Raw genomic sequence first — 27,380 nt, 5'->3', positions numbered from 1 at the left:
TCTCTTTACATGGCAGTATCTTTCATAATACCCTCCTAATTCAGCTTCTTTTCTTAACAACCCACATCTTATCAGGATGGAACAGGAAGAATATAAGTATCCAAATGTGACTTTCATTCTGCAGCAGTTTTCATAGATCCTGACATTGATCAGTTATTTATCAGCATTTTCAAACTCCATTCGGGGCAAGGGTGCTTGGTGCCAAAGGGTTGCTGCTTATCATGTCCTTCCCAACTTGCAAGATGGCCCACACAGCAAATATAGTGAAAGTAAAGGATTCCAGCTCTGAATATATACCTGTACCCCAGGGGCAAAATATATAACAAAAAGAAAAATGTAGAATCATATCAAAGTGCTACATAGTAATGATAAAAGCAAGCACAATCTAGAAGAACTAAAGGAAGAACAATGTGGGCCAAGACAAGTTAGAAATATTTGTCGACTGCAGACCTCAGCCTTTTAAATTGGAATTTGAATATCTCGCTTTTTAAGCCTTTCCAGCAGTTTTCTAATTATTTCATGAATGAACATTCCCTGACAGCAGTCATAGAAGGTATTGATTGATCAAATAATTAACCACTGTAGTAGTTCTTTTATCAGTTCTTTGAAGTATAGGGACAGCCTATAGAAAAGGCCAACCAGAAACATCCCAACAGTCAATAATAACACAGTAATAATTTTAAAAGTTCATAACACTTGAGAGTGTGCAAAGTACTTTTATTTGTATTAGCTCCTCTGATCTTTATAACATTCCTTTTAAATAAGTATGGCAAGTGTTACTGTCTTTAATTTACAAGTGATGATGATCAGATTAAATGACTTGCCTAAAGACATGAATAATACTCCGTGCTTATTGTAAGTGAACACAATTTTGTCCTTTAATGAAGAGTGTAGCGTGAAATATGGTCATTTGGTTCACTTCACATTCTGCCATAGAGGCGGCAATTTCCAAAATGTTGATTTTCAATCTTATCTTTACTGTCTTATCATTCACCTGTGAAATACATCCTCATCAACAACACACTTCATGATCTCATTATACATAGTGATTTTAACCTGGTAAAGGGGAAGGCGAATGCATTTTGAGAAAGTTTTACTCTGAGATTTTGAAGCTTGCACTAGTTAAAAATCACTGCTTTAAGCCTTATCAGTTTGGCTGGTAAGAACCAAAGAATCACTTTGGTTCTTTCAACTTTATTTATAAAGAAATCATTTTTATTTTTCTTGCTTTTTCCTAAAATCAAATTTGGTGATGTCCTCCTCCTGTCATTTCACTGGTTACATCAGTACCATTTGTTCAATTAATTTTGCTTAGTAGGAGATATTACAGTTGGCCCTTGAATAACCTGGGGGTTAGGGGTACTGACCCTTGGTGCAGTTGAAAATCCCCATATAACTTTTCAGTTGGCGCTCTGTATCCATGGTTCTGCACCCACTGATTGTCAACCAACTGTGGATGGAATAGTATTGTAGTTTTTTTTTTTTTTTTCATCATGATAGTTTCTTTTTTCGTTTGTTTGTTTTGGTTTTTTTTTGTTTATTTATTTATTTTTGGCTGTGTTGGGTCTTCGTTTCTGTGTGAGGGCTTCCTCTAGTTGCGGCGAGCGGGGGCCACTCTTCATCGCGGTGCGCGGGCCTCTCACTGTCATGGCCTCTCTTGTTGCGGAGCACAGGCTCCAGATGCGCAGGCTCAGTAGTTGTGGCTCACGGGCCCAGTTGCTCCGTGGTATGTGGGATCTTCCCATACCAGGGCTCGAACCCGTGTCCCCTGCTTTGGCAGGCAGATTCTCAACCACTGTGCTACCAGGGAAGCCCCAGTATTGTAGTTTTTATTGGAAAAAATTCACATGTAAGTGGACCTGTGCAATTCAAACCTGTGTTGTTCAAGGGTTAATTGTAATGTATACTCTTTTTAACTTTAGTTTATCTCACTGTTTTGAATTCTGGTTTTTAGATGTAGGCTGGCCATACTAGCTGCCATCCATACATACAGAGATGTAGTTTAAGGCAAGGCTTTGAGTTCAGACCTATCTCAGTTCTAATCTTATTTCTGCCACTTACCACTTGTGGGGTCCTGGGTATGTTACTTACGTACTTCAAGACCTAGTTGTCCCATCTGTAAAATGGGAATACTGTTACTATTTGACTGACTTGCACAGATTAAGCAGAATAAGGTATATAAAGCATCTGTGTGGTGACAGTTCAAAAGCAGCCTCAATGCCAGACCCAGAGGACATGCTCTAATGTGTATCTCCTGTTCTAGAGCCTGGAATTGCAGTGTCAGGATCTTACGGCTCTTTTGAGATGGCAGAGCCCTCAATGGCAACACAAACAAACAAAAAACTTGACCACTTCTGTTCTAAAAATTTGCTTAAATATTTGTGGAATGAATATTGAGTAAGTGCCAGGTACTATGCTAGGCTCTAGGGATTCCACAAGTGTAAAGTTGGTTTTTGCTGTTAAGAAACATGGTCTAGAAGAGACTGTAGAGAATTAACAGGGAATTAAATTGCAGTGAGCTATGTGCTATGTTAGGCACCTAATCCAGGCCTTTGGTGTAGTGGGGGGAGGAGGAGATGTGAGGGCACTCAGAGGAGGCTTGCCTTGAGTGGTTATTAGGTTATTTCACTAATGTATTGTGGTCTTATGTTAAATTTTTAAAAATCTAAAGGTATGCGGTAATCTGAGCACAAGGTAAAGAGAAATTAACAGCCCATTCACTTACTTAGCTAATGTTTATTGATGTTACACTTGGCACAGTACTCTGGGAACACCACAATATATAAAAACTGGTCTCTGTTCTCTCGCTGATTATTAAAAAAAAAAAAAAAATATATATATATATATATATATACACACACACACATATATATGGCACTGTCCCCTTTTAGAGTGCCATCCTCTTTCCAAGCAGTATGTATTTAGGTATGTGTTTCTTACTTTATCCCATAGAGCTCTGAGACAGCCCCAGTGAGACCATATGCAGTAAAGGAATGTTAACGTGTAAATAGCAAAAACCAATTGGTACGTGGGAAGGGTCAGACAAACAAAGGCTGCTAAGTTTTTGGTAAGGAGTTTTCAGATAAGTATTATAATTTCAGTTAATATTAGAAAAGAAAACATTAAAATTTAAAAAGTAGCTCATAACAGTAGCCTATTCGCGCCAGCATTCTGTCTCTGCGAGAGGCACTGAAGGGGCATTTTGTCCACAACTTTAGAAATTTGCCCACCGTGACGTTTATGGGTCTAATTTTATACTTATCCTCAAAGTAACAATAATGACAATATTTTGAGAGATTACTATGCACCAGGCTCTGTTTAAAGCACTTTTAATCATCACAATTAACCTCTAAGGTAGGTATTATTTTACTGATGAGGAAACCAAGGCTCAGAGAAGTTAAGGAACTTCCTATAGCCACACAACTAAGCAAACACCATTAACCAGCTACCAGATAACAGTAAGGATTCAAGCTGGGGAGACTGGCTCCCAAAACGATGCGGTCTCCCGAACTTCCCCAGATGTGTGTTTAGATGTGAATAAAGAGGAAATCTCTCCATAAAATGGGTGCTTGTACTTTATTTTTCAAAGAGGTTATCTTCAGATACCAACGAAAATGAAGCAAAGTCAAATGAAGAGCCACTCCTAAGAAGGAGTTCTCGCCGATTTGTCATCTTTCCAATCCAGTACCCTGACATTTGGAAAATGTATAAACAGGCACAGGCATCCTTCTGGACAGCAGAAGAGGTAAGTAGCAGCACTGTCATCAGCAAACATGTTCTCTAGTGCAGTGTTCACATTTTCTGTTGCAGGACATTAAAAATGTTTAACTTACATTATAAGGTACATTGAATAAGATCAGTAGTATAAGATAATGTTTGAAATTCCTGAGACTAAATACAGGATTCTCCAATGTTTTGTGTTTAGATTACTGTCTATAAACGTGTTTTCTGCTGCAACAATGCCATCTCAGTCTGCCAGATTTTTACCTCCAATATATTTCAGAACATTTTCCATTTTTAAACAGTTTTGGTTTGCTGTGACCGAATAAGACTAGTCTTTACTATGGTTAGTGGAATAAATAAAATTGCAGCCATAGCTAAAGCATGAAATAGTGAAAGCCTTAGAGACCCTCCTTTCAGATGAGAGGCTTAATCTGATGGTGCAGAAGGAGCTGTCGCATGGGGAGTTTGCCTGGGCAGGGCACCCGCTTCTGAGGTGCTGGCCTGAATTCACAGTGCTCCTCTCAGTCTGGCCCTGCCCTCAGCCACATCAAACCTGGCACAGCTGTGCCAACAGACAGGACAGCTGTGGAATGTTTTCTTGTAGTGTGGCAATTTCCGCCTAGGAAATGAGTTGAACACAGCGAATCAGAAGATCCTCGCTGGTTTGGTAAGGGCAGTTGGTCATGCAAGCGGTTGCTCCATAGTCTGCAAATAATCATTGTCTTCATTTTTGAATATGATGGATGATCCCTGTATAGCACTCTGTTCTCTGTGTGTGCATATTTATCTATACAGATAGATATATCTATTTGTTTAGATACATTTGGATCTATCTGTCTGTTTATTTACCTATTTTTTGAGAAATTGACTCTTTACATATGCTGTTGAGAATGCAGACTCTGGAACCAGGCCGCCTAGGTACAAATCCTGGCTCTACCACGTACTAGCAGTGCCACTGGCAAAGTTGCTCTGTGAAACCTCTCTGTGTATCCTCATCAGTAAATTGGGCTAATATTACCTAGTTCTGGTTGTTAGGATTAATTAGATGTGTAGAATGTTACTTGGCATTTAGCAAGCACCAAATAAATGTAAGCTATTATTTTACACAGAATAGGGGAGATTTATACTAGAAATCAGAAGCCACCAATTTTTAAAGCTTCTGTTACACTGATTTTACCCACCTACCCATCTTTGTTATTTTATATTTGTTAACGTTATTAACATCTTTGTTATATTGTAGTTAGCATGTAGAGCAAAAAACCAACCCAAAGCCAAACTCAGCATTTTCAAATTGGGCCATAGTGCTAGGCACACCTGACTGTCTCTGACTGTGGTTTTTAGAAAGTTTTGTGTGAGATGTGGTTAAGAGAACAAACGGAGTACATAGGTGGCTTTTTCATTCACCATGTTAAAAAAGTACTTGTGATACCTGGATTTTTTAAATTCATCAAAAAATTTCTTACATCTTTTAGGAAATGTAATATGTGTAGTAATATGACTTAAAAAACACTAATTTTTAAAAATTAAAATATAAAGTTGGTACATATTTTATAGACAGCTTATAGGAAGATTCAAATACATAATTAATTGGGAAGTCAAACACATTTTTAGTTCCACATATTATTCATTTAAACAAATTATGTAAGTTACAGTTTAATCAACTCTAGATTTCATTGTTTTATCAGTGATTTAGCTTTATTCCTAAATATGCCTGATCATCGAAGCCTTGATTCAGAAGATAAAGTTCTGGTGTTTGGGTTTTTTTTCAAAGCTACCCAGGCCGTTCTGTTAACCAGTAGTTTGTAATCAATCTTTAGATTGTAAAACTGAGAATTTATTCAAATGAGATAAAGCTGGGTGAAAAGTTTTACCTTTTAGGAATGGAAAATGACTAATGTAGATAAGTTTAATATTAGAGAGCATATTGTAATATTAAAATTTAGTATCAGGAGTATAATACACAAAAACCAGGAAGATGTCAGTTAAACCCGAGTGAACTCTTAATAGAATAGGACCTGATTTTTAGCTTACATATTTTAAAAGATGTATACAAATATTTCCTCTCTGCTCCTTTGTATCCCCAACATTTAGCACAGTGTCTGGCATGTAGTTGGTGCTCAGTAAACATTTTAAAAATAAAGTAATGAGAAAAAGGACTTTGGAAAAGAACACACAAATGATTGAAAGGATGAAACTTTAGTCATTTTTTGGAATGGTGAAAGAGATTAGGGCTTTGTTAGAATAAATAAAAGAAGGACAAAAGACAATTACATATTTCAAATGTTTATGAGGTTATTATGAAACATACTTAAGAGATCTTCCTGAGACAAAATGATATCTACAAGGTACATTTAAAGACTATTTTAAAATTGTAAATTTCACCAAACTCTAGAGTACATTTCTATTAATTCCAAGGACTAGTTCTAATAAACATTTTCCAAAATATTTCTATTTCCAGAGGAAGCCATATCTATAAACTGTTTTAAAACCCAGATTGTTACGTGCCCGACATTACTTCTGGGTATAAAAGTAGATTAGTCAGCAGTAAGGTAGCAGCTACAATTGCTTAACAAGTGCCTAGTTATCTGTCTAACACAATGGTAAATATGTATAAAATGCTAAAGAAATGGCTGCTGAAAGGCATTAGTTTATTCACCTCAGTTCCTTCTTGACTGTTTCTACTCTCTCTTCCCATTTTGCCCCTTCCTTAATTGCTTCCAGATTTTGGCTTTCCCCCAGCTTTATTGATATAGTTGACATATAACATTGTGTAGGTATAAAGTGTACAACGTATTGCTTTGATACACTTATGTATGGTAAAATGATTACCACCATAGTATAAGCTAACACCTGTGTCCCATCACATAGTTACCATTCCTTTTTTGTGGTGAGAATAGGTTAATTTTAATATTTTAAAAGGACATCCTGGCCAGCTTCTCAATTAGCTAGAAGATAGATGTCTTCATAATGTTTTAATTTTGTTCTTTTCCTTTGTAATTGTCTTAGTTTGAGCTGCCATAATAATATAGAGTAGGTAGCTTGCAAACAACAGAAATTTATTTCTCACAGTTTTGGAGGCTGGTGATTCTAAGATCAAGGTGCCTGCAGATTTGATATCTGGTGAAGGCTTGCTTCCTGTTTCATAGACAGCTGTCTTCTTGCTATGTCCTCACATGGCAGAAGGGGCAAAGGAGCTCTCTGAGGTCTCTTTATAAGGGCACTAATGCCATTCATGAGGGTGACCTAATCACTTCCTAAAGGCTCCACCTCCAAATATCATCACATTGAGGATTAGGTTTCAATATGGACTTTGCAGGGACACAAATACTCAGTCTATAGCAAGAATGATAACATTTTTTTCTTTTTCACATTTTACTGCTAATGAGATGTCCCACCTTAACTTTGAAATGGAAGTCAGTTTTCCATACTTTGAGAAGAATTTAAGTTAAAACTTTTGAAAATCTTTTTATTTCAGGTTGATTTATCAAAGGATCTCCCTCACTGGAACAAGCTTAAATCAGAAGAGAAGTATTTTATCTCTCACATCTTAGCCTTTTTTGCAGCCAGTGACGGAATTGTGAATGAAAATTTGGTAAGATTTTTGTTTCCACTTTTGTTCTCATTCAGCAGTTAAATGGTAGTAATGGTGGTAAGATAATCAGACTGAGCCTGAAAAATGATGTCTAAGAAATGAACTTAACTCTTGAAAAATTTTTTCTGATGAAGTGTCAGAGGCAAGGATACATTTCTGTTATTTGACCCCCCAAAATATCGTGAAATCAAGCATATTGTACCAATCAAAACTACTTACAAGGCATAAGCATGAGTTTGATTTTACCCTTAGATAGTAATCCTGATAGAGAACCTGCACCTTAATAATCTTTCCAGAGCTCTGCAATAGAGCACTGGGTCTGGCTTCCCATTTTAAACTTCTATTATGGTTGGTTAGAAGGCATGCTTTCTTATTAAAAAGAATGGGAAGATGCAAACTTTCATTATAAGCTTGTAGGGGCTTCAGTAGATCTACTTAAGGTCAATTCTACAAAGCAAAATAATTATTTTTGGTAGATGTTCTAAAATTTATTTGGCTTTATAGGCAGTATCTCCACCTAATAGGTCAGTTTATTTAATTGCTTAAGAATATAGTATGCAACTAATTGTGGAGGGTTGATGGATTAAGCAATACTGCTTAAAATAATTCATAAGGTCTTTCTGACCTGTCTGTGGCATGACAGGTGATTTTTAAGTGATCATTCTGATGTCCAGATTCTGATTTGCAGTGTTTAATGAGAGCCCATAGAATTGGATATATTTGTTTCCCTTATCTTCTTAGGTGGAGCGCTTTAGTCAGGAGGTGCAGGTTCCAGAGGCTCGCTGTTTCTATGGCTTTCAAATTCTCATCGAAAATGTTCACTCAGAGATGTACAGTTTGCTAATAGACACTTACATCAGAGATCCTAAGAAAAGGTATTACTGCTGGGATTTTATTTACAAAGGTTTATCCTATTGCTTGATTATGTTAATATTAGGGAACTAAATATTAGGGAAAGATTATTCAAATATGGAAGTTTAGGAGTACCATATTTTCTATTGCTTAATAATGTGTTAGATTAAAAATAACTTGTATAGGACCAGTAAATCTTTGGATATTGCATCTTAAAAAACTGTTCGCACATTCTGTTTAGAAATTAAATATTCTAATTTAGTCAATTTTGTATAAGACCAGATCCAAAGCACTAATTTGAGTTTTACTTTCACGTCTATATTTTATGGACACGCAAAAATACGGAAGAACTACAGGTCTGTTGCATACCATAGAATTGCATAGAATCAAATGTAGTCTGATTAAAAACAAGTGAATTTTAGAGATTCCCTGGTGGTCCAGTGGTTAGGACTCGGCACTTTCACTGCCGAGGGCCCGGGTTCAATCCTTGGTTGGGGAACTAAGATCCTGCAAGCCGTGTGGCACAGCCAAAGATAAAAACAAACAAAAAAAAACCCCAAAAAACCAAGTGAATAACTTTGCCATTAATTCTTTTGTTTTTACAGGGAATTTTTATTTAATGCAATTGAAACAATGCCATATGTTAAGAAAAAAGCAGATTGGGCCTTGCGCTGGATAGCAGATAGAAAATCTACTTTTGGTATGTAGCTTTAATTTATATATGATCAAATTTGCCTTGGGTTATACAATGCTATTTTACGTGGTGTAGTATCACTATTCCTAAGAATTAATTAGAAACTGGTGAAAAAGTAATCTAAATCTGTTATCTATTCTGTTTATTAAATTGAAAGTTGAAAGGTTAAATGTCAGTGCATAATTACAGGTAAATAAGAATCAGTCACATAGACTCTGACAAGAATATTAGAGCAAGACTGTATGCTTTCAGTAATGTTTATTTTCCCTAAAATAAAGCAAGTCAAAGTCTTAACATTTTTCAGGGAACAAATATCTAAATTAGTGCACTCAACTAAGGCAAGAAACAGCTTGCCATAACAGGCTTCTTTTTCACAGATAAGTTAAATGCAGACACCCTTTTGGGTGAGTTGAGATCCAATAACATTTTTTTAAGGAAGCGATTAACATTGTCTCTTATAATATAGTAGTTGGTTAATAAATATTTATTACATTTAATTAAAATATTCAGATATTTAATTTAAATAGCTCTAAGTGCCCTTCTTATTCTTATTTATTTCACAATTGGTTGTCTTTACTTTCTGGTTTTATTCATGATGTGGGGAAAGAGGTCTCAAAATTTTTGGTCTAAGTACTCCTTTGCACTCCTAAAAATTATTGAGGGCTGGTTGTATCTATTGATATTTTCATATTAGAAATTAAAGCCAAGAAACTTTCAAAATATTTACTTATTAATGCATATTAAATTAACAGTAATAACCCATTGCATTTTGAAATAAATAATGTATATTTATGAAAAGAAACACTGTATTTTCCCCCAAAATTGGAATGGCCTAGTTTTGGCCATTCCATTCTCACTGGAATGAGAATGGCCTAGTTTTTTATTTTTGCAAATCTCTTTAATGTCTAACTTAATAGGAGGATAGCTGGATTATATCTGCTTCTGCATTCAATTTGTTGCAGAATGTTTTTTTGGTTGAAGTATTTTAAAAAAAATCCAACCTCCTTCAGGTATGTAGTTAGAAAAGGGAGAAGTACTTTATCAGGTTTTTCAGGTTGTTGTGAATATGTTGTGTAGCCTCTGGAAAACACCACTGTATATTCATAAGAGAATGATGGTAAAAAAGATAAATAGTGCCTTATTATTACTATGAAAATAATTTTGACTTCACAGACCTCCTGGGTCTGTGGATCTCCAGGGATCCCTGGACCACACGTTGAGAACCAGTGAAACATATATGTCTGCATTGCTTTCAGTTCATTTCAAGAAAGAGAAAAGCAGTGGTTCTCAGTGTGCATAAAGTCATCTGGAGAGTTTGTGGAAAAATCCTGCCGATTCCTGGTCCTCACCAGAGAGTGATCTGCATTTTATACCCAGCTGATTTTCTCACAAGTGGATTGAGAAGCACATTTTGAGAAACATTGGCTTTAGAGAAAAACAAAGGGAAACATCAGGGTGTTCAATATGCACTGAAAAGATTAGTGTGGATAGAAAATGATGGACAGGCTCACAGAAAGCATGTCTTTCATGACACTACCAAAGAAGTAACCTAGAAATAGAGAAAATAGAGGAGGGTGGCAGTCATCCTGCGACAATCTGCTTAGTTTTTTAAAAAGTGAGATATACTGCTTAGTTTTTTAAAATATCTTAAAGAACTTTAAAACATGAAATATATAGATTCAATCTTAATATACGTAATGAAATTACATTTCAAACATCAAAAAAAGTATGAGTTACACAATCTTATTGCATTTCATCATAGAGGTTAGCTGTATCTTAAAAATACATCCTACTTTCCTATCTCTAAAATCATGAGGCCTTTACAATTCATTATAGCTTTTAGAAGAAGTGTTCTGGAACATTTGTAGCTCACATCTATTCTTGAAAATTTGTAAAATTTACCCCTCATAATCTTTTAATCCTCTCCAAAAAGAATAGCCTTCTATAATTATTTCTGTTATGATTTTCATTCTGTAGCATTCATGTGAATGCATAGAATAGTTAAAATGACAATGTTCCTCTTATTCACAGTTTGTATAAAATTATAGTCTAGTTCCCTTATAGATGGACATTCACATGACATCACATTTATGTCAATTAAAAATGAATCAATTATACCTATTATTAATAGCAAGATGAAAATATAGTAATCTATGTTAAATTAATGATAAATCTCCATCCTAAAATAAATAACTCACTAGTCTAAAGAGCTATTTTTGTTTTCAAAAGGGTCAACAGAGCATAGTGTACAAACATACATGTATGTACATATTGCATTCACAAACACGTACCTGCACTCACAGGCACGTGTGGTGCACAGATATATCACCTCTTTTTTTGCGTGTGGAAGGCTCTCCTTTGTCCACTTTCCAAGACCTGCAGGAGTCCAGTGTTGGACATAAGACCTGAAGCTGACATACCTTTCTGCTCTAGTAGGTAGAGGTGGCAAACTTCCTCCTCTGAAGACTTGGCTGTGGCACTAACTTGTTGATTGTGTTTCTTGGCAAAACAGTTGTGATATTGTTATTAAAAAATATATGTAAAAGTATATATTATACATATATATAAGCTTGAAATTGTCTGCAGTGTATGATATTTCAGAAAGTGAAACTATTTTTCGTCTCCCAGGGGAAAGGGTGGTGGCCTTTGCTGCTGTAGAAGGAATTTTCTTCTCGGGATCTTTTGCTGCTATATTCTGGCTAAAGAAAAGAGGACTTATGCCTGGACTTACTTTTTCCAATGAACTCATCAGCAGAGATGAAGTAAGGAATGAAGTATTCTTCTAGTTATATTTGTAATCATAGCTGCTGTTCATTTATTTTTCTTTCTGCTGAAAATGCTTATGGTGACACAAATATCCTGTTAATTAATAAAACAGGAAGTCATTTCTTCCTTGGATTTTAAGACTCTGTGTTTTCTTCCTACCTCTCTTACTGTTCCTCCTCAATCTCTGCCCATCCTTATGTACCAATGTACTCCTGGGTTCCCACTTTGGTCGCTCTCCTTCCCTATACATGACCTCCTGGCTGATCTTATTTATTCCCATGGAATCAGCTGCCACCTAGATGCTCATAACAACTAAAACTTTATCTTCAGCCTGGTTATTCTTTCCTGAGCTCCAAACCCATAAATTCAAGTGCATGTTAGACGTTTTCTCCTGGAAGGCTCCATAGATATTTCAAACCTAGTATTTCAGAAATCAAGCTCATCATCTTTCTCCTGAAATGTGTTCTCCTTCCTGTTTTCTCTGTCTCATTGAGTGCCTCTACCTTCTACCCAGTCATACGAATTTGAAATCTGGGAGTCATTTTAGAGTGCTTCTTTTTTTTTTTTTTCAGCTATATCCAATCAGTAACTAAATCTTGTCTCCCTCTGTCTGCAACACTCTTTCCATCTTTTCTACCATTTTTTTTTTTCATCTGTTGATTACCTTCTCACAAGTTGCCACTTAAAACTTTCCTACCCCAATGAGGTAAAACTGACCACTCTTTGCTCTATTCCTTTGAAACCTGAACTTGTCCCTACCTTAGAGTCTGTAACATGTATTGCACTTCTTGTCTCTCTCCTCTACTGGACTCAAGTTCCTTGAGTGCAGAAACCTTGTCATTTATCTTTGTGTTCTCAGTGTTAGACCATTATAGCCGTTCGGGTCACATTGATTGACTAATCCTGGCTCCTCAGCTTATTTCTAAAGTGACCTTGTCAAGTTACTTAACTTCTCTGAGCCTCAGTTTCTTCAGCTATACACCTTAACAGGCTTCTGTTAAAATGCAATGAAACAACATGTATGAAAGTACTTTTTGGGAATTCCCTCATGGTCCAGTGGTTAGGACTCCATGCTTTCACTGCTAAGGGGGAGCAGGTTCAATCCCTGGTTGGGGAACTAAGATCCTGCAAACCGCGTGGCGTGGCCAAAAGAAAAAAAATGCTTTGTATAATTACTTTGTGTTGTTTTGTGTCTTTAAATTTCTAATAATTTTTATTATTAATGTCATATATGATTATTATAGAGAATTAAGAGAATAAAATCATTCAGTCTCAACACACAGAGATAGCCACCTTTCATATTTGGTATTTCCTTCTGGACAATTTCCTACATTTAAACCTATGTAAATATATACAAACATATTTTTATAATTTGAGATATTCTGCTTTTTTCATATTTTTTTGAGCTAAGATCATCTCTTTTTCACTAAGCAGAATATTATGAACATTATTCTATGACATTAAGCATTTTTTGGAAACAGTTTTGTTAGATATATATTACATATCCTAATGAGTACATGTATCATTTATTTGACTATAATTAGACATTTAAGTTGTTTCCTGGTTTTTTGTTTATTTGTTTTGCTATAATGCAAAATGACTATCTTTGTATATAAGCTTTGTCTCAATTTCATACTATTTTCCTAAGCTAGATTTCCTACAAATAAAACTACTAGAGTATAAGGTATGAACATTTTAAAGGCCATCATACTTACTTGCAGATTTCTTTCCAGAAATCTGATAACAATTTGTAGCCCCACCTAACAATGTATGAACATGTCTTTTCTTACTATACCCTTACCAGATTTACTTGTTAAATATTGGATAAATTTGATAGGAGTAGTTAGTATCTCATTATTAGTTTTAGTTGCATTTATTTGATTACTGCTTAGATTGATCATTGTTTTCATAGTGATACTAGTCATTTGTCTTTTTTTCTGTAGTTACCTGTTCTGGTCTTTTGCTTTTATTCCCATTGGTATATATTCCCAATGCACAGTAACTGATTGGGCTCTTTCAATAAGTATTTGTTTATTGAGTTTATTATATTTATCACATGAATATACTATAAAATATGAATTTTGTTATATTTACTGCAAATATTGTCCCAGTTTGTCCTTTGCTTTTTAATTTTGTTTGTTCTTTTTTTTTTTTTTTTGGGTGAAGTAGAAAAGGATAGCTTTATTTCTTTGCTAGGCAAAGGGGGACACAGTGGGCTCCTGACCTCAAAAAAAACTACGTTTCTCTGTTCGAATCTGCCCTTTGGAACTCAGGGAAGGTCATGGAGGCTGGAGTCTTGCCTACAATAAATGGGGGACAAAAGGGCCTCCAAGCCCGGGAGCCCCACAGGGCCTCACTCAGTTTCACTCCACCCTCTTCTTTGATACTCCTCAATCTTGAGGACAGATATTGGACAAGAAAGGGAACAATCATTTTGGATAGAGATGTTAATCATAAACGGAGGAACCCTGTTTTAGGGAGACTTGGTTATAATCCTCACTTCGGTTTTTATCTTTCCCCAAATCTTTCAGGGAAGTGGGCAATGACTGTTCTGACTACTTCCTGCTCAGATGGGGCATAGTCCTGCCTAATTTGGGGGGAATAGATACCGAATTAAAAATATTTGAGTTCCATGTCCTGGATCCAAGTCTTACATGATTAAGATCTCAATTCCTTGGTCCTGTTAGAGGTAAGAGTGACAACTGGAACTTTAGTAGACAGAACGGATCTCATTCCCTTAGGAATTCAGGAGAATAGGTCTGAAGGCCAGTTTGGAACTGGTACTTAGGAGAGACTTGTTGTAGCCAATTGTTTCCAAACCATTCCTTGTATGGGGAAAACCCATCAAAGCAATCCTGAAGACCTGGAAATAGGAAGTTGACCACATATCTAGCAGTTAGAACTATCAAAAAGAATCAGCATATGAATCAATAGGTAGGAGGTATGAGAAAGGCTAAGAAAACAGAATTTTCATTCCGCTTGTCAGAACAAATACTTAAGTTTCCCAAAGGGTGAGATGTCCGCTTCTCGGGAGTCAGCTCGCTGGCTGTAGGCAGGCTTGGCTGGTCAGTCTCTGGTAATCTTCTTACTCTGGTGTGATGTACCCATGGTTTTACTCCATCCAGTTTTAGAGAGACGTGAGTAGTAAGAAGAATGTCATAGGATCCCTTCCTAGGATCCCTTCTGTTTCTCTTTAAGCTGCTGCTTAGGTCCTTGCTCTTTCCATACTTTCAGCAGCACCTGGTCTCCTGCTCTGAGGGGATGCAAGAGAGCTTCCAGGTGAGGGGGAGACCTATGGAACATAAACTCATCCATGCATACAGTTAACAATTGACCAATCTGTTGTACATACTGTTTAATTTTTTTCTTCCTGTGTTAGAGATGTTTCTCTTTTTTACTGTTGCTACTTTTTCCCTTCTGGCTGGAAAGGCCTCTACTCAACCTTGATCCAGGTGTAATCCTCTTAAATTTTTAGCCAAAATCTCATTGAAGAGGGTGGGGGAATTTTTAAATCCTTGTGGCATCCTTGAGTTTGACATAGCTCAGAAAATTCCAAGTTTGCGACAATATAGGAATGAATGTGTCTGAAATCACATCCACAATGGTCATGTGGTTTTATCATAATTACTCCATTTTGACTCTCAAATGCATTCCCCATGTCAGTGTTAAAGCAGATGTACAATGCATGTCTGAAAGGCCACAAAACAGGCCACTTTTTAACCGCTTTTTAAAGTTAAACCATGTATAGGCCAGAGTGACTTCCTCATACCTCAATATGTGCAGATTTTTTTCTTTCATTTCCCCTTTTGATTGCAAGTCTTTCAGTAGAAGACATTGATGATCAAAATATCTGTCCCTTGGTGCCAGGGTGATTCAGCTGTTTGCCCCAGGTGTAGATCATGTCCCTTGGTGCTAGGCCTCCTTTGTATTTGCCTAGTCAATCCACATTGGGGGAAAACTGATCAGGTATAGTGAACAAGCACAGAGGTATGTTAATGAGGATATGCTTTATAGGCTATACATTTTATCATTTATACCCAATTGTCACACAAGCATTGTACATGTGCTTTCAGCAATAGACCTAACACAAGCAGTGGTACATGATGAGTAATTACACTCTGATACCTTCACTAGGTAGTTTCCCTTTCCTCCTAAACATCAGGGCAAAAGTGTGGCTAACACAATAACTTTCATAAATTCAAACTTCAATTAATGGAACTAGAATTTCGTATCTATTGAAACATAATTCTTTTCTCTAAAATACCCTCATTTTCATAACCCAAGAGTCTCCAATTTCTGGAGGGACCAGGCAGAGATAAAAGAATATTTCAATTTTTCCTACAGAGGTGTAATTTACCCAATTGTTCTAAGTCATAAGTAGCTTGAGGGGAAGGGCTTCCCTATGTCTGGGAAAACCATAAACATTATTTACCAGCCCACTTGGTAACTAATCCTTTTTTTTTTTTTTTAAAGAATCAGAGTTTTTTTTTTTTTTTTTTTAAGGCATTGTTTACTTTGTTTATTTATTTATTTTTGGCTGTGTTGGGTCTTCGTTTCTCTGCGAGGGCTTTCTGTAGTTGCGGCAAGCGGGGGGCCACTCTTCATCGCGGTGCGGGGGACTCTCACCATCGCGGCCCCTCCCGTTGCGGGGCACAGGCTCCAGACGCGCAGGCTCAGCAATTGTGGCTCACGGGCCCAGCTGCTCCGCGGCATGTGGGATCTTCCCAGACCAGGGCCCGAACCCGTGTCCCCTGCACTGGCAGGCAGACTCTCAACCGCTGCGCCACCAGGGAAGCCCCGGTAACTAATCCTTTTGCTAACTTTTTATGAAGCCATCAGATTCTCCATCAAGATTTTTAAATTTATTAACCAGCTCAGCTGTATGATATGAAATTTATCAGAGACTTGTATTTGTCAAAAGGGATCCTTCACGTAAGTCTTCCTGAAGATGAAGCACCTTTGCAAAAGCATCAGAGTACAGCAACAGAAAGACTTAAAAGGGCTCAGTTAAGCATCTGACTGCAATGTAATTGGTAAAGAAACTTGGTTACAATAACCAGGATTACATTTAACTAGACTGATTACATTTAGTTTAACATACCAAATAATCCTAGTTAACTGTTTCTTTCTGAGATGCCTCAGGGGCCCTCTGAAGAATCTCAAAGTTAGCTGGAGGTCAAAAGAACCTTTAGAAACTGCCAAACAATACTTACTCATTTTACCAAAGTGAAAAGATTTCAAGGGCAAATAGGAATCTGGTCTTGCCCTAGCCCACTCCCAACAAAATCCATTTACCCAACTAGATTTAATCCAATCTTTGAAAATCCTGATTATGCACAACTTTAAAAACATGAGCTTTCTTATGGAGAATTATTCCTAAAGAGTTTACCCAAAAGCTCTTATCTCACTTGCATTACTTAACATTGATGACTCTAAAGACATGTCTATATTAATCAAACCAACAAGCTTAAGCCACCTTCAATAGCAGATATTAATTCAGTACTGAATATTTCCCAGATCATGTGGTCCTAAACTTTATCTTGGCCAATTTTCTAGACATTTAGATTTAATTTGTAAGTGCTTACTTTTAAGTCAATTAGATAGAGCTCATTTACAAGTTAACTTTTACATAAAGACTGAACCAGAGATCTCAGTTTTTTTGCTTGAGTTTAAAAAGGCCTTCTTTCCCTGCCTTTTTCTTCAGTCTCAGGAACTAGAGATGGTCTAGATAAAATAAGTGTTCTGGCGGGCCCAGGCACAGGGGGAGAGAAATAACAATTTCTTTTCATGGGGGAATAGCTGAAGATCTCCCAATTTTGTAAAAATACCCTGGGTGGGGTGTTATAAGATGGAACAGAGCTCTGATCACCCATAACAAGGCTAGTCCAAAAGGGAAAATCCCAACCAGCATTCTGCCACAGGCAAACCCAGACACCATAGGACAGATTCCCTGGTGTTGTCACACGTGAGCCCTGTTAGTGAGCCCTGTTATTCAAAGACGTCTCAACCGGTCAGTGTAAGTACTGACATGCATACATACATACAACAAACATGGTCCCACAAACAAAACATGTACAACTCTTTTCTCAGTCTCCCTTATTTTCCTTTCCCTTCAGAAACAACCAGCTCTAGGCAAAGTGACTTTCCTTTCTCTTTGTACCATCAGCTTGTTACCTAGCTGCTCATTTTTATTATGTAACTGCGTGAATGCTTGAACATATGGAATTTCTCCTGTCTTTCTATTCCTGTGACAAAACAGCTCTAGCTGGAGAATTGTATAATAATTTAGGCTACCATTCAAAGACCATCTTTCCTCATTTTCAAGAATGTACGTTGGCCAAACAGAATTACAATAGAATTTCATTTTTTTCCCAGTTATAGGTTTAGAACTATAGGTCAATGAGTCTGCCAAGATTTTCCCCAGGGGGCTATCAAATGGAGAAGGAGGAGGAGGAGGAGGGGAAGGCGGGGAAGAAGGAGAAGGAAAAGAAGGAGAAGGAGGGGAAGGGAAAGAGGAAGAGGAAGAAGAAGAAGGAGAAGGAGAAAGAAAGAAAAAGAAGAAGGAGAGGAGGAAGAAGGAGGAGAAGGAAAAGAAGAAGGAGAAGAAAAAGAAGAAGGAGAAGGAGCACTTCCTATACTTGATTGATAGAACACTCACGAGCAGACTGAAAACAAATCAGAACCCTCGCCAGCAGACGGAAGCCTTATGCCAGAAAAAAACAGACAGCACAAAGCTCAGAGTGGCTGCTTCCAAGTCCTACTTATCCCATGACCTTAGTCTAAGCAGCGCCTTACAGATGGGATTTCTGAAACAGAAAATCCCCAGATGGGAACCAAACGTTCCCCAGATGGAACCAAAAGTTCTTCAGAGGGACAAAATTGAAGGAGCCTGGGAGTGCACTTCCAGGGACTTACCCAGATTCTGGCAGAGGTGTCGCGACATCAGACGCTATCTTTTCTGCTTTGCCAAAACAATTCCTAGGAATAGGAAGTCCAGGGCGGTCCAGGCAGGAGGAAGAGAGGAATGTCCTCAAGGCAAAAAGGGCCTCAGCAGTTGCTAGGGGGGTCCCTCTTCCTCTGTCTATTCCCACCTCAGAGTTCCAGCTGCCAGGCTGGCAGACGGCGTATGACGGGGGGCTTGGCCTCCAGACAAGGGTCCCAGGTGATCTGGCCTCTAGGGACACCCGCCCCCCCCCCCGGACCGTCCCCGAGGTGGTCCCTTGGTGATCACCAAAATTGTTACCGAAAGCTTGGCCTCTCTGTATACCGGTGCCAAATCGAATCTCAGGGGACAGAGTTTTGGGTGAAGTAGAAAAGGATAGCTCTATTACTTTGCCAGGCAAAGGGGGACACAGTGGGCTCCTGCCCTCAAAAATTGTGTGTCCCCTGTTTGTTCTTTTAATGTACAAAACCCTGAAATTCGTGGGATCTACTTTCAGAGATGAGTTAAATAGTCAAACATATTTTGTTTTTGGCTTTTGAACATTTAACTCTTTAACGCCATTGAAATTTGTTTAGTACAAGTACGGACTGTAATATAAATAAAGCATAGGATAAGTTAGAATGTAACTTAATTTTATTTCACACACTTGGGAAGTTTTTCCAATTCTCTTTAAGTAATCCTTCCTTCTCCATTGACTTGTGATGTCTTCTTTATTGTATATTAAGACTTCAAGTATACTAAAATCTGTTTCAGGGCTTTTTCTTTTTCATTAACCTATATGTCAATATCATGCCATAATAAACTATTTTAATTATTGTAGTTTTTTATGTTTTGATAATTAGTAGGCTAAATCTCATAACTTTTATTTTAAAAGTGTTCTTAAAAGATTCTGCCCATTTAGCCTTCCAGATTAATTTTTTAACTTAAAAACAACCCCACTAGGATTTTGATTAGAGTCGCTTTAAACCTCAAAATTAATTTTATTCCCTTATTGATTTAACAATTACGAGTGCCTGCCTTTGACTTACTCATCTTTGTAGTAGGTAGCTAGCTATCGTTTCTAATCAACACTACGTTGTCACCTTTCAGCAGTTCATTTGAAATTCAGCCTTTGGTAATTTGAAATATCCTCTTTAGTCAAGTGGAGGGGGTATGTTTCACTAGTAAATTTTCTAAGATTAGCTATTTAAAGAGGTCTTTTTCTAATGGTTTCTTCTGGGAATGACAATTTAACTAGGTACATAATCCTTGGAATACAACCCTTGATTTGAGTCTTATCTTTCAATTGTCTGGGTTTTTGTTGGTTCATTTAGAAAAAGCTAAGCAGCTCTGATTTGTAATCCTCTAAAGTGTGTATTCCTTCCACCTTCTCCTCCCTTGTCGGCTTACAGATTCATTTCTTTTTCTTTGTAGTTTAGAAATGTTAACTGACTCTGCCTTGTTGTCAGTCTCTAATTGTTAATTTTGTTTAGAACTCCATCATCTTTCTATGTCTCTGTCCTTTCTCTCTTTTTTTTTTTTGAAATTTTCGTCTGTTGTGTTCAGCTTTATACCATCTGTTCTGTGTTTTGAAATCCCGATTATCGTAGGTTGAATCTCCTTGCTCTATTCTCCAATTATTTAATTTCTATATCATTTCATATATTTGCATAACTATTCTGTTCTCAAGGTATTTCACAATTTTGCTTTCTTTTGTCGTTGAGTTATCTGCAATGTCATTTCTGCTTTATACAGCTTCAGATGGTATCCTTAATTCTTCAGTTTCCATTTTCATTACACTGAATTTATTTTCATCTTGAGCCATTCTTGTTTAATATAACTTGTGTTTTTGAAATCTCTGAGTTTCACCTGTTCTTTAAATACTTAATTGTTTTTCAATCATTTCTTAATTTTTTAAAAAACACTAAAAATGAGCGAATTTGCATTTTGGTTCTTCTTGCTTTGTTTTCCTTTCCAAAATGCTTTTGGTTGCAGATTTGTTGTTGTTGTTAATTAATCTTTCATGTTAATGAACTGAGATTTGCTGGCATTGAAAATTTTTCATTATAGGTTATTATAATTGGCATTTTAATAAGATTTGAAGAAAAGAAGTTCCTGGCCCTGTTAATCCTTCTTCTGTCTTCCAGAAGTTCAGTGTTGCATTCCGAACTACCTAACTACTATATAATGCCTGATACATCACTGTGTGAAAATAGCTGATTAAACATCCTTTGACAGTGATATTTTTCTTCTATTTTAGGGGCTTCACTGTGACTTTGCTTGCCTGATGTTTCAATACTTAGTAAATAAGCCTTCAGAAGAAAGGGTTAGGGAGATCATTGTTAATGCTGTTGAAATTGAGCAGGTAAGCAGGGAAGCTTACATAATTAGCACATCTCTCTTTCTTTGATGTTTGTACCATTATTTCATTAGGTTGACACATATGAAATTGCCATTTTGTAGGTCAAAATAGGTATCAGCAATATTATATGGTCAACCTGGCAGTACCAATAGATGATGTATTGCAGTTATTATGTCAACTTATAATTTGGTTTATAAGTCAGTCTTTATTATATATTAAGATTTTATGTATACTATAATTTGTTTCAGGACTATTTTTTTGTCTCATTGATCTGTCAAATTTCATGCCATAACAAACTATTTTAATTATCTTAGCTCTCTAGATTTTTAGCTGCTAGAGGGCAGTGATGGTTTCTTGTTTTGTATTCTTAAACTAACAGGGTATCTAGCTTGAAGCATGCATCAGATGTTCACAGAATGAATAAATAAATGAATTAGTGAATAGTAAAGTATGATTTAGGGCATGTAAAGATCTCTAACTAGAAAGACCTGGATGCTTCACTTAGAATGTACTTTTATCATTTTAAAGAACTAGTTGAAAAGTAAAATAAGTTTTTAAACTTCTTTTTAATAGTGCATACTTTAACAGCCATAGTTTTCATATTGGGAAGAGAGAAAAGGCATAAAATGCATTTTGGTATCTTGAATCACTTTTAGAACTAAATCCAAATGGTTAATATGTTTTATTTTTTCTTTGTTAAAACTTTACCACTGTGTTTCAATATAATTGGAGTTCAGTTTATCTCCCAATTCCCAGATCCATTTCTATTTCTTTCTCATTTTCTCTGTTAATTGAACTTTCTGTCTTTCCCAGTTCCCTTTCATAGTCATGTTAATCTTTTTCTGGGTATTTCAGAACAAAGTATCTCCTTTTTTTCTATTGAGAAAGCATATAAATTCAGGTCCTACAAGTGCTACTTTAAAAAATACCGGTAGTGTAATAGTTTCAATTTACTTTGGCTATATGAGAATGTGAAATAGTAAGTGAATAGTAACACCCCAAACATTTTTAAGCAAATGAGCATTGTTTGCCATGTTGAAAGAATTTATCCTAGTGTACTTTCCTTGAACAAGATCAGTGACTTAGCAGATTAATAAAATTAGAACCCTCTTTTTATTTGGAAAACACATACAATTTATTGTTCTTTCTTTCTACTTTATTCTGTTTTTCTTTATATCTCAGGAGTTTTTAACAGAAGCCTTGCCAGTTGGCCTCATCGGAATGAATTGTGTTTTGATGAAACAGTATATTGAATTTGTAGCTGACAGATTGCTTTCAGAACTTGGATTCTCAAAGGTAAGTTGTTTAAAACGTATTACTGCTAGCTAAAACGTTACAGTCAGGTAAGACCTCTAAAATACGTACTATATTTCACTGAAAGCTTTTGTAACGTACTAGTCTATTTTTTTTAATTGTCCACGACAGCCTTGTTTTGCATCAACAAATTGATTTTACAAAATCCTTAAATGAAACTTAAATGAAATTCATAACAGAAGTACATGCTGATAAATCTTAGAACTAATAAGCTCAATAAATTACATTGTAATACATAATTGTAGGTATCTATTTAACAGGACTATCTTTAAGTAATTGGATTTAATATGCAAATATATGTTTACCCTCAGATAAATCCCCGTGTGTCTATGTTATAATTTGGGGGTTAATGCTTTTAAATAGGAAATCATTATTAGGAAGACATTAACTGTCATAATTTGACTCTTTGAACTCAGTTGTCTTTAAGTTATTTCTGTCATTTTGTTTATCAGAGATAATGTACCTGAATTTTCAGGTGTGCTTTTCACATGACTTAAGAGGTGGAGGCTGCAGCCAGACTACCTGGGTTTGAATCCTGATTCCACCACTTTCTAGCAATGTGACCTTAGGCAAGTTGCTTAACCACTGTCTCAGTTTCCTCATCTGTAGAGTGAAGATAATAATAATAATCCTTACTACAAATTATTGTTGCTGAGTTGGTATACTTAAAGCACTTAAAATAGTGTCAGACATATAGTAAATGAACACTAAATGGTCACATTGTATTCATCATAAATGGAACATTCACAGAAATTTACTATGTACTATACTCTGTTAATTAGAAATTATAGGTTTTGATTTCTCAGCATGGAAATGGAAGTTTAAATTAATGAGAAGAATTATGAAATCCATGATGGTGGGGTAATCATTACCTTTCTTGGTAATACATTTATTTTCTGGTAACTACAAAAATACTGTGATGAAAAAGTCAGATGGGGCAAAGATTTTTTGTAATTATAAACTGTAAAATATCACTATTTATATAGTTTAGTTGCAAGATCCTCTCTTTTTACTGATCATTAATGAGAGAAATAAAGATTATAATTACATTAATATGATCTCTGAAATTTATAAACTATGTATTAAAAGAAATTGTTTTTTTTCCTCAGTTATACAATATGTTTGTTATAGGAAAGTTAATTTGTTAATTTTTACTTAAACCTTAAAGTGAACTCACTATCCTTTAATCCACCACCATATCCTCACACCCACACATCCACATTCTCCTGCTTATTGGAAAACTACACACCCCTGGGTCTAGTTTTTCCTTTGAGAACTTGCTAACTGTAGATATATAAAACATGCCTCCTAAGAAGAAAATCTGGATGTAGTATAAAACATTATTTCTCCACAGGCCTTCAAAATATCTCAATAAATTCCAAAAAGCAGAAATTATACTGACCTCTTAGATTTAATGCAATAAAATTAGAAATTAACAATAAAAGATTACCAAAAAGTTCCATCTACTTAGAAGTTGAGACTATATCCTTTAAAATGAGAGTAAAAATGAAAATATAAACTAATAGAAAATATAAACTAAATGACATTAAGATTACTATATATCACAACTTGTAGAATGCAGCCAAACAGATCCTCAGAGGAAAATTTGTAGCCTTGAATGTCTATTAAGAAAGCAAGACAATTTAAAATACATGAACTAAACTTTGAACTCAAGGAACTACAAAAAGAATTATTCTTATAATGATAGTTTTTGGTAAAATAAGAGATTATTTAAATTAGCAAATGGTTGTCATTTATACAGAATTCTAAATAGGAGCCACATTAATGTTGTTTTCAACTTTTCTTTTAGTTTTGGATTAGTCAATAAATATTTGAGTACTTCTATGTGTCAAAACCAAGCTACTTAATTTAGGTTGGTCTTAGTTACTTTGTCCATGCCATGAATGATTTGGATCAGATTTTTTGGAAGATACCCAGTTTTAAAATCCAGTGAATCTATGACTATTGTTCTGTGCTCTTTCCACTGTATCCTGTTGTGAGTGATAACTCACCTTTTCACTGCCTCTAACACTATTTCTGACAGACAATTTCACAGAGTTCCACAACTCAACCACACCCAGCATATGAACTTTTTTTTGGAAAAAAAAATGCATATAGCTTTTTTAAGATATAAAGCACAGAACATGCAGTTCACCTATTAATAAATGTACAATTCAATGGTTTTAGTATATTTGCAGAGTTGTGCAGCTATCACAACAATTTGAGAATATTTTTATCACCCCACAAAGAGACTCTATAACCATTAACAATCAGTCATTTCCTTTTTCCTCCATCCCCACCATAGCACTAGGCATTACTAATTTTTGTCTCTTTAGATCTGCCTGTTGTATAAATCCCATTTCATATAAATGGAATCATACAATATATGATACATAGCATATACTGGTATATGGTATATACAAAGCCAGTATAATGTTTTCAAGTTTCATTCATGTTAGCATGTATCAGTGCTTTATTCCTTATTATGGCCAAATAATATTCCATTATATGATTATACCAAATTTTATTTATCCATTTATCGGTCGATGGAGATTTGGGTGGTTTGCATTTTTGGCTATTATGAATAATGCTGCTATGAACATTCATGTATAAGTTTTTGTGTGAACATATGTCTTCATTTACCTTGGATATATAACTAGAAGTGAAATTGCTGGGTCATATAGTAACTGTTTTTAATCATTAGAGGAACTACCATACTGTTTTCCAAAGCCACTGCATCATTTTACATTAACACCAGCAGTATATGAGGGTTCCAGTTTCTCCACATCCTCACTAACACTTATTATCTTTTTTTCCTTCCGGTTTTATTGAGATATAATTGACATACAGCACTGTATAAGTTCAAGGTGTACAGCATAATGATTTGACTTACATACATCATGAAATGATGACCACAATAAGTTGTCTTTTTTATTACAGCCATCCTAGTAGGTGTGAAATGGTATCTCATTGTAGCCTTGGTTTGCATTTCCCTAATGGATAATGATTTTGAGCATCTTTTCATGTGCTTATTGGCCTTTGTATATCTTTTTTTAGAGGAATGTTTGTCCATTCAGATCCTTTGCCCATTTTTAATTGGGTTATTTGAATATATTCTTATCTGTGGTATTCATAATTCCTGCTGGAATATTCCTAATTTTTAAAAATCCTCTTTTATTGTTCTTCATGGATCATAGAAATGTCTCCATTTCCATCAAGCATTATCTCCAAGCCTGCCTCTTGAATTCAGAAGCAGTAAAAAAGTTTTGTCAACTTATGTGCCACTTTTTGTTTGGGGTTACTATGGACAGCATTTATTCTGTCTTCCCCAATCATGGTCCCTTAACATCAATTTGATGATTATATGTTCTCTTATGAACTAAGAAACATATTTATGTCCACAGTACATTGTTGGTAATTTAATATTTTGTAGTATCATTTATATGTGACTATCTAATGGTAATACCTGTGAAAAATGCCTATAATATCTATGGTGTTTTAGATTTCTCAAGCTGTGAAGACATTTTAGTCATTTTAGTTTGGCATTAAATCTTTCATTTCCATTTTAAAATTGTCTTTTTTTCCTTTCTGCTTCTTAGAATACCAGAGATGCTCGTGTAGTTTCTTTAAGAGGTTAATAGGTGATCTTAGTCATCTTAAAATGTATCATCAGCCTTGAGTGCTTCCAGGACCCTAGGGAATAGTGTGATCTTTAGGCGACTAGACAGGTGTTGGGAGACCTGAGTTATCTATTGTTCTTCTTGTGGGATATAATTTGGCTTCTTCAGAATGTCTAACAATATTTCTTTTCTTTTCAGGTTTTTCAAGCAGAAAATCCCTTTGATTTTATGGAAAACATTTCTTTAGAGGGGAAAACAAATTTCTTTGAGAAACGAGTTTCAGAGTATCAGCGTTTTGCAGTTATGGCGGAAACTACAGATAATGTCTTCACCTTAGATGCAGATTTTTAAAACCCTCCCCATACATATCTAAACTTATCATTGGTAAACAGCAGTCTATTTTTCTCTGCTTAAAAAAAAAACAAACACCTAAAATATCTTCTTTAGGGCACAGGAGTTTACTCAAAAGGAAATCCAAAACCAAATATCAATCAAGTTGGATTTATAGACACATGCTTTAATCTTCCTGTTTAACAGTCAGAGTATGACCTCTAAATGCTTTTGTTTCATCACTGAAATAAAAGATGGCATTATATTTGTTAAGAGCATGGCGTGAGGGGTCAGATAAGAGTTTGAGATTCTGTCCTACTTTGTGTGACCCTTGGTAAATCAGTTAATCTCTCTAAACCTCAGTGTACTTATCTTTAAAATGAATGTAATAGTAGGTCCTAAATTCATAAAGTGTGTATGAGGATTAAGATGCAAAATAAGTTCTTAGCCAATACTGCTGTTGCAGCCTCCTCCTCCTTCCATCTCCCCCTCCTATTATTATTGTTGTTAGTAATAGTATTAATTGCAGTGATGTGATAAAATACTCCTATCTCCTCAAAGTAATTGTGATTCTAGGTCCTAAGATCTAGAATTAGATCTTTGTATTTTTAATGTTTTAGGAAGAACATAAAGATTTCCTTAAAAAGATTATAATTTTCATTAACATGAGAATAACTTCTTTGAATTTCTCAGTGTGTAGTTAAGGAAATTTAGTTCTAAGTTGCTTTGGGCAGGATACTTACGGAGTGGAATCTAGGAGGTTATCATGATAGTTGACCTTGTAAGCAAAATGATTCTCCTTCAGAAATTAAAAGGGTAATTTTAGCCAGACGTAGCCCTGGAATGTTTAAAACCAGGGTGAATTAGCTAGAATAGCATTTCCCAAAGAGTATTGTAAAAGCTGTTAGCCCCTCTAGATATTTTGTGGGATGAAGGGGAGAGATTCTGTGGTCAAATGAGTTTGGGAAATATTGTACACTCCATTCCTCTTTAGAATGTACAGTCAGTACATCAAAGACTGAGAAATTCTGCAGTACATAAACTGATTTCCCCCTGCATATTCCAAACCTACTTAACAAAGATCTGTTTTTCACCTGTTAACATCTCACCTAACTATTGTTCCTCAGAACATAGGTTGGAAAAAGCCAGCCTAGGTAACCGTTCTATACATGGAGGAAGGGCTTGTGGACCAAGCAAGGGAGAAC

The 27,380-nt window shown here is 35.7% G+C and overlaps 1 protein-coding gene across 1 annotated transcript in view; it reads left to right on the top strand.

Moving 5' to 3' along the window:
• The window catches only part of RRM2B (ribonucleotide reductase regulatory TP53 inducible subunit M2B), a 32,895-nt gene extending 6,150 nt beyond the window's left edge, over positions 1–26,745 (top strand). The window contains exons 2-9 of the mRNA XM_068525586.1: positions 3,590–3,745; positions 7,199–7,315; positions 8,057–8,190; positions 8,773–8,867; positions 11,490–11,623; positions 20,810–20,914; positions 22,094–22,207; positions 26,044–26,745. Coding sequence (XP_068381687.1) covers positions 3,590–3,745; positions 7,199–7,315; positions 8,057–8,190; positions 8,773–8,867; positions 11,490–11,623; positions 20,810–20,914; positions 22,094–22,207; positions 26,044–26,196 — 1,008 coding nt within the window. The 3' untranslated portion in view covers positions 26,197–26,745. The remainder of the gene's footprint in view (positions 1–3,589; positions 3,746–7,198; positions 7,316–8,056; positions 8,191–8,772; positions 8,868–11,489; positions 11,624–20,809; positions 20,915–22,093; positions 22,208–26,043) is intronic.
• Positions 26,746–27,380: the final 635 nt, after the last annotated feature.

This window comes from Eschrichtius robustus, chromosome 17, assembly GCF_028021215.1.
Source record: "Eschrichtius robustus isolate mEscRob2 chromosome 17, mEscRob2.pri, whole genome shotgun sequence".
In the NCBI taxonomy this organism is placed as follows: domain Eukaryota; kingdom Metazoa; phylum Chordata; class Mammalia; order Artiodactyla; family Eschrichtiidae; genus Eschrichtius; species Eschrichtius robustus.
This window is presented reverse-complemented; position numbering and strand designations above follow the sequence as displayed.